The sequence below is a fragment of the Balaenoptera physalus genome (assembly GCF_965194825.1).
Source record: "Balaenoptera physalus genome assembly, chromosome: 3".
Taxonomy (NCBI): domain Eukaryota; kingdom Metazoa; phylum Chordata; class Mammalia; order Artiodactyla; family Balaenopteridae; genus Balaenoptera; species Balaenoptera physalus.
The window spans coordinates 115227425-115242087 of record NC_138890.1 but is presented as its reverse complement, the minus strand read 5'-3'; the positions used below and the strand labels follow the sequence as shown (position 1 = coordinate 115242087).

Below are 14663 nucleotides of genomic sequence, written 5' to 3'. Positions count from 1 at the left end.
GAAAGAACTTGGAGAAGCCATGTTCCCTAGAATTGACAAACATGTTCTGTGGCTACGAACAGGTGAAAAACTGAAGCAGTCAAGGAACTCAGATTGCAAAGAATGTCACCCACTCCAGAATGGCTATTTCTTCTAAAATTTAATATTTTGGAGCAGACCTAAGAGGAATTGATAACTACACGACTAGTGAAACGGATGCTCTCAGCATAGCCGACTCTGTTACTGCCATTTCCGGCATTCCTATTTCATGAGACCTTTTTGAAATTTTCAGAAACTACCATCATCTTGAAAATGGTATTTCCAAGTAAACATCTTACTGAAAAAAAGGTCGAGAACTCTGGGCATAGACTGAGAATCCGACATTTGGCTGTCCATTTGTTTATACTGCTTTGGAAGAGAAGCTCCTGACGTCAATGTGACTGGTTGCTTTCTGCATCGGCCGGCATGGGTGCCAAATGCTCTGCCGCTGGTACTGAATGAACGCTTGCCTAGTGCTGTGAGGAGCATCAACTTCATCGGGACAGTGGGGGCTGAATCATTGCTTTCAGGATCTTTCATCAGGAAAAGGGAGCAGAATGAGAGCAGTTCTTCACTTACTAAACAGAAATTTGCTGAATTTCCAGAGGAAAGTCTTGAAATGCTTGATTAGACATTGGGCAGAAATTTTACTTTTTTCAAATAGAAAAGGAAAGCCACTCTCTCATGGTTTCACGTACTTGGACAATAGTTTTGGTTGTAATATTCTAGTTACAGCCCTGCAGTCAACATTATGTCCGCTGCTGAAGGACTCAGAGCTCCTGTTCTATTCAAGATGGGTCACTAGGAGTTCAGCATGCCTCTGACACTGAGGAAAGACCTTCTGCAATCTGGAGTAAAGGGTGGCAAAACTTTTTCCAATTTCTCAGCAGGCAGAAGCAAGTATGTGCCAAACTCCTGACAAAGATAATTTTAAGATTGAAATGTGGGTTTATAGTCCAAAATTGGTGATACGGATGAACATCAATGACTTGCACTTTGCCAAAGATCAGAACCTCAGTGAATCTGGGAACAGAGGAAATTATTCAAAATAAATTCATCTGTTTCTCAACTCAGTTCTACCCTCATTTGGCCAAGTATGCCACGATAGCTCCATTTGCTCATGTGTGCTTTTATAAGCCACAATAAGCCAAGTGTGGTTTTTTTTTTGCCACCAGAACGAAACAAAACAAAAAAATCAAAACTGATTGGATGGTAAGCCTAACACATATGTTATCATATCAAAACCACTCAAAACTTTCTCCTGCTTCTGTAAGTCAAACTTCAACAGCCTTCATGGTGGAAGTTGGCGATAAGCTGAAGTTCAAGTTTTGCTTTGTTTGGAAATTTTTATTTCCTTTTTATCATAAAGTAGGTGTTAATTTTTGCATTAAAAATGAGTGAGAGGCAAAGGTTTTCAAAGAATGTCATATTTTTCTATGTGTACATAGAAAAGAATGTGTAATCAATATCTAACATCATAAAAATAAATTCTATCTAAATTATTGTACATATGCTTAGGTACTTTTTTTGGTAACCTCATAGCTTTCAGAGTCTCAAGGAGCTCTGTGATTCAAAAATTTGAGAAAAACCCCATTCCTCTGATTTAGATATTGACCTCACGTAGCACACAAAATCATTTCACAACAGTTCAAGAATTACATGGAAGAAAATCAAACCACAACACTTAGAAGAAAATATAAATGTTTAGTGGATTTCAAGCTGAGAAAAAAGCTTTCTGAACAAAAAAGCAAGAGAAAAATAATAAATAAATAAAAATGGCCATTCTCTAGTTCAATGATTTAATTTCACTTATATCTAAGGGGAAAACGCAAACTGTAAACAGAGGAGGTCATTTTCCCCTGGTCACTAGGGGACCAGTCAATCAGCCACTACCCCTTGCTGTAACACCCAACAGAGGTTTAAAACTATTACACTAGACATTGTCACTCCATCAGTAGAAACAATACCTCCAGTATATGTACATTTATTTATCTTTGTTTATCAATTGGGTATATGTACTAATCTACTAATATATTATATATCTTATAAAATATATACTTAAAAAAAGATGAGATAAAATTAACTACAAATACAAGTTTTAAAGTTTTCTTCCTGCACCCTTGCAGGTGTGTACACCTCCCCATTTTGGGGGCCGTAGTTCGGCATGGCGGTGGCTAAACAGGAAGGCCCTGCCACCATTGCCAAAGCTGAGTCTGCGTTCTGCTCCCCAGATTGTGTACCTCCTTCACACCTGCCAGCTCTCTGTATCACAACACACTGTTTTACTGCCTTCCTAGTGCAGATCATTATGGGACGTCATCTACTTATTTATGGGTTTACTTGTTTATTCCCACCCCCCGCCCCCCCGACTCCCCATCTAGAATATAAGCTCCATGAGAGTCAGGATGGTGCCTGTCTTGTTCATTCCTAGTTCCTCCACACCTAGAACAGGGCTTGGTATATAGTAGGTGCTCATTAGATACTTATTGTGTAATAAGGGTATACAGCTGCTCCCCCACTCAAATTCCAGCTCTTCCCCCTGCTTGGTCCTCCATTCTCCTAGCAGGCAACAGGGCAGGTCCCCTGACCCTCTGCAGGAAGCAAACAATACCTTATCCTACTTCTTAGCACAGCTTCCACTTTAAAGACCTCTTAAGGAGGGTGAGCCACTGAGGACGATCTTACTCCTCATAGAAAACACAGGCCCCCAATCTCAAATCCAGAACTTAAAAATATATACATATATAATTACAGTGTTTCTAAAGGCAGTTCTTCTTCTTTTATAATCATCTATTTGCAAGCTGAACTATCATATTCATGCAAAAGCGATCCTTCTCGATCAAGTCAAGCTGTTCTTAGAGCTTCTGTCCTGGGAGGGAAAAGAGACAGGTGGGCAGGTACCTGATGGTTTTCCACACATCGAAGCCATCCAGAGGCTTGGTGCCCTCTGTGCTGCCCCCTGCCAGCTTCACCAGGGTCGGCAGCCAGTCGGAAATGTGGATGAGCTCCCGGTTCTTCACGCCCCTCCGTTTCAGCAAGGGGCCGGCCACAAAGCCCACCCCTCGCACGCCTCCTTCCCACAGGCTCCACTTTCTTCCTCGAAGGGGCCAGTTATTGCCCCCTGCCAATGTCTGCCCACCGTTATCTGAAACACAATTAGGTCATGGCATGAGGACAAGGTTAACTATTAGATGCATTTAAGAACAGAAGACTTAGACGCATGTTATTATCAAATGGTGCTTAGGAACTAAGAAAGAAAATTCCTCTTTCCCCTCTCCCATTCCACTACCCTCCTCCCACCCAACACAACCCTCCATCCCACAGACATAACCAGGGAGCAGCACGGCACATGTCTGACACTAGACCTTTAAATCCTCCATGGAGAGGGCCACTGAAAAACAAGGAAGGCCCCTGAGGGGAACTGCTTGGGATAGAGCCCTGTGCTGAGCAATGACTAGGATTCAAATGCATGCATGCGACTTTGTGTAACACAGGAGAGTGAACCCAGGTAGGTGGAGCCCCTCCCCGTACATGAAAAGACACCTCTGAATAAGTTTCACTTAGGAACCTAAAGCTCCTAATTAGTGGGGATAGCGAACCTTTTTATTTTCTTCTTGGAAAATTTTTCTAACATTTAAACTGGTAACAGAATTAACACTTGATTCCCTGGTGATCTGAACTCTTAAGTGTGAAAGGTGAAGACTTCGCCAGTGGGTTAAATGTCTCTGTACACAGAACAGTTGGATGGAAAAAATAATTGCAAGAAAAACTCCTCCCTTCTTGACAGGATGGCAGGACAAAGCTTCATCGTATACTGTGTGCCAGGGAAGAGAAGGTTTCTCTCCCAAGACAGCCAAGGGAATGGAGGACATTGGGGAAGCCAGAGAAGATACAAAAGTGACTTCAGTATCTTACCAGCTGGGTGGGGCTCAGAGTTAGAAATTAAGTTGGACTGTAGAAAGTAAAAAGTCATATTTCTTATATACTGAGGTTGTAGAATCATATTATCTCCAAAAGTACTCATACACTTAGGTGACTTTAGAGATATGTTTTAAATATCACTTATTTGCATGTGCATTACACTCCGATTAAATGTTTTCTAAAAGCCACTGGTATCCAAATGAACCACAGGAGGGCAGTATGACAGATGTGCTCTATAGAACATTATGTATAAAGAACTCTAACAAAGAAATCAAGCTCTATCAAAGCCAAAGGATGCTCATGGAAGGAAAAAGAACCAATATTTGTTAAGCACCCACTCTGTACCAGGCGCCCTTTTAATTTCACATTATCACAGACTCTGGAGTCTGATAGACCTGGAATTGAAGCATGATGCCAGCCACTCACTAGGTGTGTGACCCAGGGCAATACACTGCCTCAGTTTCTCATCTTTAATGTAGAGATAATAATTCCTACCTCATTCATGTATTAGGGTGAGAATTAAGTGACATCATTTATAATAATGGTTTGGGGCTGGGTACCTGGCACAATCTAAGTGCTCAATAAATGGTAGCTAATATTTATAACAATACAAATAGTCTAGTATTATAACTATTTTGCCATGAGAGAGAGAGAGACTTGAAAATGCCAAACAGCTAATAAGTGGCAAAGCTAGGATTCAAACAATGTCTGTGTGACTCCCAGTCTCCTCCTGCCCCCAGAGTGTCCTGCTCCTGAGGTCCCTGGTATAGAGTGAGTTTTATATCTATATAAAACTTTACTTCTCTATGAAAAACATAAGCATGGTCAGTCTCTGCTAAGTGTACACTCTTCCCATGATACAGCAGGAGAGCTATCTCAAGGTGATGATAATTCCCTTACTAGGAGCCTCTGTTGCTGGTGGGTAAGAAATTCAAGGCTCTACTGTCAAGGAGGCTTCTGATCAAGCCCTTAACACACCAGGTCTTCAGTTCTTCTCTGTGCTTCGTGAGGGGGAGAAGGAAGAGTCTTGAGCTACATTAGCAGAAGGTAACAGTTCTTCAACACAGGTGGGTGACAATCAATCTCATCATTTGCTATCAGACAAGAACCTTCTCTTAAACCTCACATCTCTTCTTGACAAAGCAAACGGTCACCCCAAGCCAGTTTATTAAATACACATTCTATTTCACATGAGCAGACCTGCACGTTCAAAACAGGGGGCACCATCTTTAGACAAAGGGAATTCCTCACACTCCACTGAGTATCAGTCGCCAATAACCATTGTATCAAAACTTAAAAGAAGGTGCTGCTCATGTGATACAAAAATACACTGGAAAGAAGTGTTTACACTCTACCTGTGAAGTCAAGAATGGCTAAGACAGCACTATCATTTCCCTCTACTGTCTGGATTGCTATAAATGATACTGGCTCAGGGACTGCAGAAGATGCCTGTTGTCTCCATTTTTGATAGATAACACTCTTTTGAAATATTAGATAATGTCTCTTTCAGTTCCACCTATTCGTTAGTGCTCAATACAGAAATGGTGGATGGTGAAGATGGTAGAAACAAGAGTGGAGGTGACGGGGAGAAGCGTGGGGTGGGTCTGGAATCTGATCTTAGGCCCTTGAGGTATGACTCAGGAAGGAAAATACTCTGGGCTGTAAAGAGAATTTGGCCACGGCTGCTACCGTAGGAGCTGGAAGGTGTTTCGCATCTTATTTGGGAGGTGCCAATGTAGTGCGTGTAACTGTTTTTGCAGTAGCTTCTGTGATGTTTCTCCCATTAGCAATGATAAGCAATTCTATCGTCTGTTATCGATGTGGCTTCCTCCATCATTTTTTGAGAGCACTCCAGGGAGAAAGCACTGTTAACTGACACACCTGCAACGCATTCTCTTGGGCTCCCCAGTCACAAAGCCAACTGCAGAATCCACTGCATGAAGAGGACAATTCAGCTTTGCCAGGGACCTGGCCAGGCGGCACTGGCTGATGGTCTCCACTTATCAGCAAAAATCAAGACTTAGGCCTTTGAGAAATAGGGTGCTGTCATTGGTCCATTGGTTCATTTGCCCAAGTATTTCAATTCAAGGAGTTGGACATAAAACTGATCAGAGTAACAGCAAGAATAAAATCAGCTCTTTTGAAACAAGGTAGAGAAGGGGGCTTCCAATATTGTTCACTTAAGTCTGACATAAAGTTCAAAAAGACAATGGAACCACCACCATTTCAAACACGTTTCTTTTCATTTTCTCTCCTAATTTTCCTTTGGGCAAAAGTTAATTTTTGTGCTTGTTAAGAATTAATTTTCAAGAGAAAATTTTCATGTTTCATTTCCTGGCTGACTTATGAAAAAACTTCCAAATCAAAATAAAATGACTCGCCTTTCCATCCGGCGGCAGCCATCAGGTGAGCCGAGATGCGCGCTTACAAGTACATCCAGGAGCTATGGAGGAAGAAGCAGTCGGATGTGATGCGCTTTTGCTCAGGGCGCGCTGCCGGCAGTACCGCCAGCTCTCGGCGCTGCTCTGGGCGCCCCACCCTACCCGGCCCAACAAGGCGCGCAGGCTGGGCTACAAGGCCAAGCAAGGTTATGTCATATTTCGGATTCGTGTGCGCCGCGGTGGCCGCAAACGCCCAGTTCCTAAGGGTGCCACCTACGGCACGCCTGTCCACCATGGTGTCAACCAGCTCGTTTGCTCGAAGCCTTCAGTCTGTTGCCGAGGAGCAAGCTGGACGCCACTGTGGGTCCCTGAGGGTCCTGAATTCTTACTGGGTTGGTGAAGATTCTACGTACAAGTTTTTTGAGGTTATCCTCACTGATCCATTCCATAAGGCTATCAGAAGACACCCTGACACCCAGTGGATCACCAAACCAGTCCGCAAGCACAGGGAGATGCGGGGGCTGACGTCTGCAGGCAGGAAGAGCCGCGGCCTTGGCAAGGGCCACAAGTTCCACGACACCGATTGGTGGTTCTTGCTGCGCAGCCTAGAGAAGGCGCAATACTCTCCAGTTCCACCGCTACCACTAATATAAGTAATGTTTGTAAAATTCTTACCTAATAAACAGTTTAGGACGTCCATGTCTGCTTAAAAGTTTTTTAATGTCTGTTAAAACTAGTTGTGTGCAGATTGTTCATTGAATGCATTGTCAAATTCTGAAAGTTAAAGTGCAATAATGTTTGAAGACTTTAAGTGATGGTGTATCTTGTTTCTAATAAGGGAAATGCCTTTGTTTTTGCTTTATTAGGGAGTTGATATGTCCGTGTTTAAAATGCTGTTTGGGGGGGCTTCCCTGGTGGCGCAGTGGTTGAGAATCTGCCTGCTAATGCAGGGGACACGGGTTCGAGCCCTGGTCTGGGAAGATCCCACATGCCACGGAGCAGCTGGGCCCGTGAGCCACAACTACTGAGCCTGCGCGTCTGGAGCCTGTGCCCCGCAACGGGAGGGGCCGCGATAGTGAAAGGCCCGCGCACCGCGATGAAGAGCGGTCCCCGCACCGCGATGAAGAGTGGCCCCCCGCTTGCCGCAACTAGAGGAAGCCCTCGCACGAACCGAAGACCCAACACAGCCAAAAATAAATAAATAAATAAATAAAGTAGCTATTAAAAAAAAAAAATGCTGTTTGGGGGATTCTCCAGTGGTTCAGTGGTTAAGAATCCGCCTGCCAATGCAGGGGACACGGGTTTGAGCCCTGGTCCGGGAAGATCCCACATGCCGCGGAGCAACTAAGCCCGTGCGCCACAACTACTGAGCCTGCGCTCTAGAGCCTGCGAGCCACAACTACTGAGCTCGCGTGCCACAACTACTGAGCCCGCACGCCTAGAGCCGGTGCTCTGCAACAAGAGAAGCCACCGCAATGAGAAGCCCACGCACCGCAATGAGGAGTAGCCCTTGCTCACTGCAACTAGAGAAAGCCCGCATGCAGCAACAAAGACCCAACACAACCAAAAAAATAAAATAAATAAATAAATAAATAAATAATGCCGTTTGGTGCAATAGGTGTAAAATTCTGGAAAAGAGGAGTGCAGAAACCAGCCATGTAGATTCGTTGGTGCATGTGATGAAACCTACAGCTTTACTGGGGTGATGCAATGCTCTGCTGGTTTACTCTAAAGTGGCTGTTTTATGGAGTCTGGCAAGGACAAACTTTAAATTGGGTTTTCCTTGGAAATGTGAAGGATGTCGTGATCCTTTATCATGATCATATGCAGAAAAATAATGAAAGTTGACTAGGGCCCACAGTTTTAGACTTAATCTACTATTCCATTTATGTAACTGCTGCTTCCAAAAGGCGAAAAGTGAAGGAATGCCACCATTTTTTACGAGAATTGAATAAACCTTTTGCAAGAAGTTTCTCTTACAAATTGAAACAAATCCTGGTTAACCTAAATTAAATTGCCTTGGCCTCCATGGTGCCACTGAAGTTCACATAAAAGGTGGGAGCTCCTGATTCAATCCTATGACTCTGGGATCTGTAGAATACTTAACTTCATGCAAAATAGTGATGGTATTTACACTAGTGTATATCGAAACTGATGGAAATTGAACACTAGGTAAATGAGAAGGGAGTTTTTAACCCTAAGGTTTGTAAGCTAGTGATGCTAGGATTGGGAAATTGGTGTTCATCGGGTACCTTTCAAGTGTGGGAGGATAGAAAAGGCTTGGATCAAAATTTTAAATGTTTTATCTGTAGTATTAGTTTGTGACCATTATGAACTCTAAGCCACCTTAGGGGGGAAAATAGGGTTGGTTTTATTTAAAAGTAACATTGCTAAGTCCAATCAGTGTTATCTTGGGTCAAGCCACTTTATCCATTCCCATAAGGCTACTGAGGAGAGTCATGAAGTTGGTGTCAATACAAGTTCAATTGGTTTCCAAAAAAAAAAAAAAATAAGATGACTCCAAATAGTAAAGGAAGCTATGAAACATTTTTGGGGGGGAAATCATTTTTCAGCAATGTTTTTGGCAGGGGGAAAACCTAATTATAAAATCTTTGCCGTATAGAAAAGAAATGTCAAAATAAAACAAACGTCATCTACAGATGGTAAATCTCACTTTATTATTCATTATTGAACAAAAAATAGCTGTCAAAAAGTCATGGAAAAACACTGGTTAGCCAAAGATCCGAGCAAACACATTAAGTATTTGACAGTGAAGCCTCATTCGCATCCAGCTGATAAAAATTAAGATGGAACCATGACAACAGCATTAGTTTTTAGGACTACTCCTCAAACAGGGTAATGTTGTGGCTTGGCTTTAGAAGGCTGCCCTGAACCATCAGTGTATATCTCCATCTTGCTGCCCCCATGGATCCTTCAACCCTGGCCTACCCAAGACAGGTCCTCACTCTGACTTGGGGATCCTGGAGAGAAAAGCAAGGAAGGCTCCAGCACCCTTGCACCAGGCCCTGGACTTCTCTCTGAACAGGCCACCCACAGGAGTGTGACAGATGAGCAGACAACAGGATTTCAGAGACCAAGAAGCCTCTTTGTCCAATAAAGGACCTGTTACTCATGGTTGATTCTTTTAGACTAATTTTTTACTTAATGCAAATTGGAAAGAATGTATATCTTAGTAGTCATCTAAAGGATTAGGTAAATTCAATCTTCTCCTAATGAAAGATTCTAGAGAACATATCTACCCAGACATTCAATTTACAATCTGATGTTCTTCTCTTTCCTTCTTGCTCTACATTCAACACATTTGCTTCTGCCAAGTTGATCATGAAAATGGATTTCCAATCCACCTCTCCCTTCTCCAGCCCGGTTGCCTTGGGTCCAGCACTGGTCTCACCTGGACACCTGGGGTAACATACAGAATGTTTCACACTATCAGAGGCATCTTTGTGAAGCCCAAACCAATCAGGCCACAAGCATGTTTAAAGACCTCTAACTGCTTCCCAATCAGGAAGAAGTTCAAACTTCAGTCCAACACATGGAATCCTTCATATGCGACTCCAAACTACTTTTGGGGCATCAGCTCCTGCCCTTCCCCACAAAGCACGCACTGTGCTTCAGTCACAAAGAACTTACTTCTCGTTGTTAGAATACAACACGCTGATGCTGCCTGGGTACATGTTGGCTCCTTTGCCTAAAATGCCTTCCCCATCTTTCCTGCTTGACTTAAATGTCACAATGCTGTTTTTAACTTACTCCCCCAGACAATCTCTGTCTCTTCACTGTCCTCCTGCACTTTATACTTTTCTATCACACTTATCTCTGTATGGTGTTAATTAGTTATTTGTGGTTTGTCTTCCCCAAGAACTCTGGCTCTCCAGGACAAGAACAATGTCTCATTCTTCTTTGCATTCCCTAAGACCTAGCACAGGACCTGCCAAAGAGGAAGGCTCGAGATTTGAGGGTGGAGAGGGGGGAACAAATAAGTGAATGGAGAAAAGGCCACCAAAAATGGAGACTGAAGACACTAAAGATTAACTCTGATTACTGCATAGGGTTTTCTGAGCCTTCATCCAGCCACCCCATGACCTTAACTTTTAGGAAGCTGTTCTGCACACAGATGCTGCTTATTTTACAGGATATTGGCAAGAGGCGCTCCTGGAACCCCATGAGGATTTAAACAAATCCAACCCACAAATACCAGAATTGTTTGTCCAATCTGGATCAGTTACCCAAAGTCAAAGGGGTTGTTGGAGAGCATTTGAGGAAGCACGGTCCTGGACGGGAAGAGAGTCCTCACTCACCCCTTTAACAAATCTTTGTGGATTTCATGGCCCATGGACCACTCTAGCTTTGGGGAAATGGCAGAAAATAAGACAGACAAGGTCCTTTCGCATGGAGTGAGGAGAAAAAGAGGTAGGATCTCTCCACTCGCGGTAACTGGTGACTAGGCCTCTTAGAGAAGCTGTGACCAGAATGACGGGGTAGAGCCAACCACCGTCGGAGAGAGGAGAACCCAGGCACGAGGAGCAGGAGGCACAAGGGCCTGATTCAATTGCACATCAGATGGCGGGTGTTCTGTGTCAGGCTTCTTAATTCAAGACTAAATTAACCGTACTCTTAAGAACCACTCTGAACTTAAGGAAAACTTGAGCTGAACGATGACTAGATATAAACAAAAGGGTGTCTGTTTTATGACTAATATTATTTTTTCCTATCATTACTACAGTCACATTTCTAATTTTATTGAAGTGTACTCAAGGGATAGGAATTAAGTGCTGTGAGTTTGGGCAAAGCACTCTCTCTCTGAGCCTAAGTTTCCCCATTTGAAAACTGAGGATAATAACAATACCCATCTTAACATAGAGCCTGGCACAGAAGTAGTGCTTAATAAATATTAGCAATTTTCATTGATGATAATCACCACCAGCAGCAGCATCAAGTATGCAGAGCAGAACAGGCTCCTAGCTGGGTATTTATTAAACAGATGCTAGATTTAGGCTTTATAACCATACTCTGAAGTGCCATGCTTTTGTAAGAAGGTATTTCAAGCATAGATCCTTCCAGGGAGCATTCTCTTCTCTGTATGTAATTTCTTGAGAGTCATAAAAACACGATGAATTGTGAGGGGTTTTGTTACGATTCCTTTCTGTTTCCATGAATTTAAATAAAGCATATCAATTATCAAAGGAAGAGGTACAATGGCCATAGCCTGTCATTCAAATTAAATTTCAGAAACTGAATCTTTATTCAGATATTCATCTGAATATTTGTAGGGGTTTTAAATGGTTTGCAGCATTCAGGGCAGATCAACGCTCTGACCCCCCAACTCCCAGTCAGACACAATCAGACTTTACATCTTGATTAAAAGAACCAGACAGGGGAGTGTTCCTGCTGAGCTAGCGTTAAGGGGGATTCTGGTGGAATGGAATTGGCAGCCAGACGCCAAATAACTGATGCAGCCACCAAAAGAGCTAAAGATAAAGAAAGATGGATGCAGGGAAAGGGCAAAATCAGGAATGAATGGGGGTCAAAAAGAAAAAAAAAATTACACGGGGTTGTAGTAAAAGATTTCCTCATTTTAATGGGACTAATGTCATTGCTTATAATGATGAGATACCAGTGGGATTTTACCTTCTCCTTTAAAACTTATTAAGGATGAAAAGTCTCAAAATTCTGTTGAAAGATTGAAAACATTTGGTCTCGAAAAGTTAAAATGGAACTGGGAACTGGAAAACAGTGTCCTAATTTATTACATATTTGTAGGCAAATAACTGAACTTTTTTCTGAAATTTAAATCATAGGTACTCACAGATCTTAGAGATCCTTAAATGAAAGTTGTAAGCACAAAATGTTCTGAGTCACTCTCACTTAGATGGCAAGAGTGATGCTAGCTTTGATCTCCACATTCTGGATCCCCTAACAAGTAGCACAGAAGCCCTTTGTTTGGAATATTTAGGGTCAAGAAAAGTACCAAATGTTTATTCAGTCCTTTCTTACAACTAAAGTTCTCCTTTGCTTTTCCTGCAGTTCGATCTTGAAAGAATGCTTGTTTGTTTGTTTTTTTTAAGCTAATAAAGTTATGAATTTCAGGGCAAACTAAAATGTTTTGGCACCTTTACGGAGTATCATAGTTTACTCACAAATTACTTGGCTCCCCTTCCAGACTTGAAACCCCTTTAAGGTGGCCAGATAATTTTTTACTAGATAGCTATTTATCTGTCACTAACGCCAATCAAGAAGTGATAGACGAAAAAAGTATCACAGAAGTGCTTTAGAGTCTGGCAAGTTCAAAGACAGCAGGAGAGAAGTGAAAATATCATCAAGAGGTAGAAAAAAAGTAAAATTGTGGTTGCAAAATAGTAAGTGGACTACTTGTATGGTGAGAAAGATGGGAATTGAGGTCAATGATTTTTTCGGGGAGAATGATACTAGAGAAAGCTCACATATTCTATTTGGGCAAGCATCAACTACTTTAATTTGTCTTTATGTTTCTAAATCTACAACACAAGTTAAATGTTCTGAATTTACCCTTGAAGCAGAAACAACATTTTACTGGATCTCTACTTCATAAGTAGTAAGATTTGCTTTTAGGGTTACTTGGAAAAAATCAATAAACCAAACTAAGTGCACAGGCAGTTTTGTTTCCCCAAAGCTCTTCTCTGAAGTTTGCTAACTGCTAAAGGATCTCGCTAGTATGTGATTGTCTAATTATGGCACGAGAGACCAAGAAAAAGGTCATGAGAACATTGATTAGCACAATCTTCTTTGAAGAAAAACAGAAGAGTAAATCCTAAGAGATCTCATCACAAGGAAAAAGATATTTTCTTCTTTTTCTTTTATTTTGTACCTATACAAGATGATGGATGTTCACTAAACTTAATTGTGGTAATCATTTCATGATGTATGTAATTCAAATCATTATGCCATACACCTTACACAATGCTGTGTGTCAATTATATCTCAATAAAGCTGGAAGAAGAAGAAGAAAAAAAGAAGAACAGAAGAGCGAAACATTTAATGGCAGAAACAAACCAAAAAAATTCAATACACCTAAATACTAAGAAGTTTGTTAAAAGAATTTCAAATATTGAATGCATACTTAATAAAGGTATAAGAACGAGATTCCCTTCAGATCTGCAGATAACACCTGGTCCAAAGGCAGAGTGAAACAAACTCTGAGTTCTCAGACTCCTGGCCCTCCTGACCACGTGAGGTGGGCAGTACCCCTTCTGACCAGGATGACACAGTGAGAGGGAGGAGAAGTCCAGGTGACCCCGGCCATCCCAAGGGCAGGGGAAGACAGTGCTAGCTGTTGGGAGTGAAGGCAGCTGGAGGAGAAGAGAATGTGTGGCAGGCTGCCTGGGTCCCTTGCCCAACGAGAGGCAAGTAGTTAAGTGGAGGCACTTTAGCGAGACCAAAGGACGCTGAGAGAGAGAGAGGTCCGGTACCTGGGAAACGCAACGTCTCCTGATCAGCCATGAGCTAGGATTAAAAAACAAGACCAAATAACCAAACAAATCAAAATAAATGCCCTGAGTGACCACAAGAGGCATCACCAAGTCCCTGCAATCAGATCCTAACTCAGGGCCCATTGGGTCTCGGACACAATTCTAATAATACGTATGATGGCTGGCTTCCTAATTTCATAGCAAATGAGGTAGGTGCAGACTGCTGGAGTTGGTCTCCTAAAAATGAGGGAAGGAGCAGAAAAGATATGCATTTTAAAAGAAAAAAATATGCATTTTGGTTTTAAAACTAAAAAAAGAATTTCCCTGTTTTTCTAGTGTTAAGTGATCCACAGTGATGTATATTAAGGACACCACTGTATGAAGCATAACACAATGACGAAAAAATTAAAAAGATAACCCTACATCATTAAGACGGTAAGAGGCTCGGGGTATAGTTAAGGACAGCTTAGACCTAGAAAAAGGTTTATAGCCCATATTCATGTCTCTGATCCTACCTAGATCAATATAATTGTGACCACCTCCACCTGTCATTTTTAGGTCACAACTGCAGGCACACAAAAACTTTTACTATCACGGCATAGAGTTAAGCCTATACACGGAAAAGGGAGAAAATGATTCCAGGTCAGAGCTGGGACCCCAGCAGGACTGAGCTCAGCTGCAGACGGGGGAGGGGGGGGAGCAAGTTACATTTTTTGCACGTCTACTTACGTGGATTGAAACCTGTGATTACCACGCATATGTGTGAGCATTATGGCTGGACACCCTGTGTTTGGTGGCTAGAACAGTTGTGTTAAGTTACCCTGCAGGTGAGATAGAAGGTGTTTTTACTGTTGTGGTTATTTGGTTTTTATTGTGG

The 14663-nt window shown here is 42.2% G+C and overlaps 1 protein-coding gene, 1 long non-coding RNA gene and 1 pseudogene across 4 annotated transcripts in view; 1 reads left to right on the top strand and 2 right to left on the bottom strand.

The window, feature by feature from the left end:
- LOC309659055 overlaps window positions 1–14663 on the bottom strand; it is a 430937-nt gene that overhangs the window by 106820 nt on the left and 309454 nt on the right. The gene's annotated exons all lie outside the window — the stretch shown is intronic.
- The window catches only part of ARSB (arylsulfatase B), a 200537-nt gene that overhangs the window by 106820 nt on the left and 79054 nt on the right, over window positions 1–14663 (bottom strand). For both annotated transcript variants that reach the window (XM_082458123.1, XM_082458122.1), the window contains exon 5: window positions 2920–3163. In XM_082458123.1, the coding sequence (XP_082314249.1) occupies window positions 2920–3163 (244 nt within the window). The remainder of the gene's footprint in view (window positions 1–2919; window positions 3164–14663) is intronic.
- Window positions 3172–7555, top strand: LOC309658982 (large ribosomal subunit protein eL15 pseudogene; annotated as a pseudogene). The gene has a single exon. The product of its transcript is annotated as a large ribosomal subunit protein eL15 pseudogene (transcript).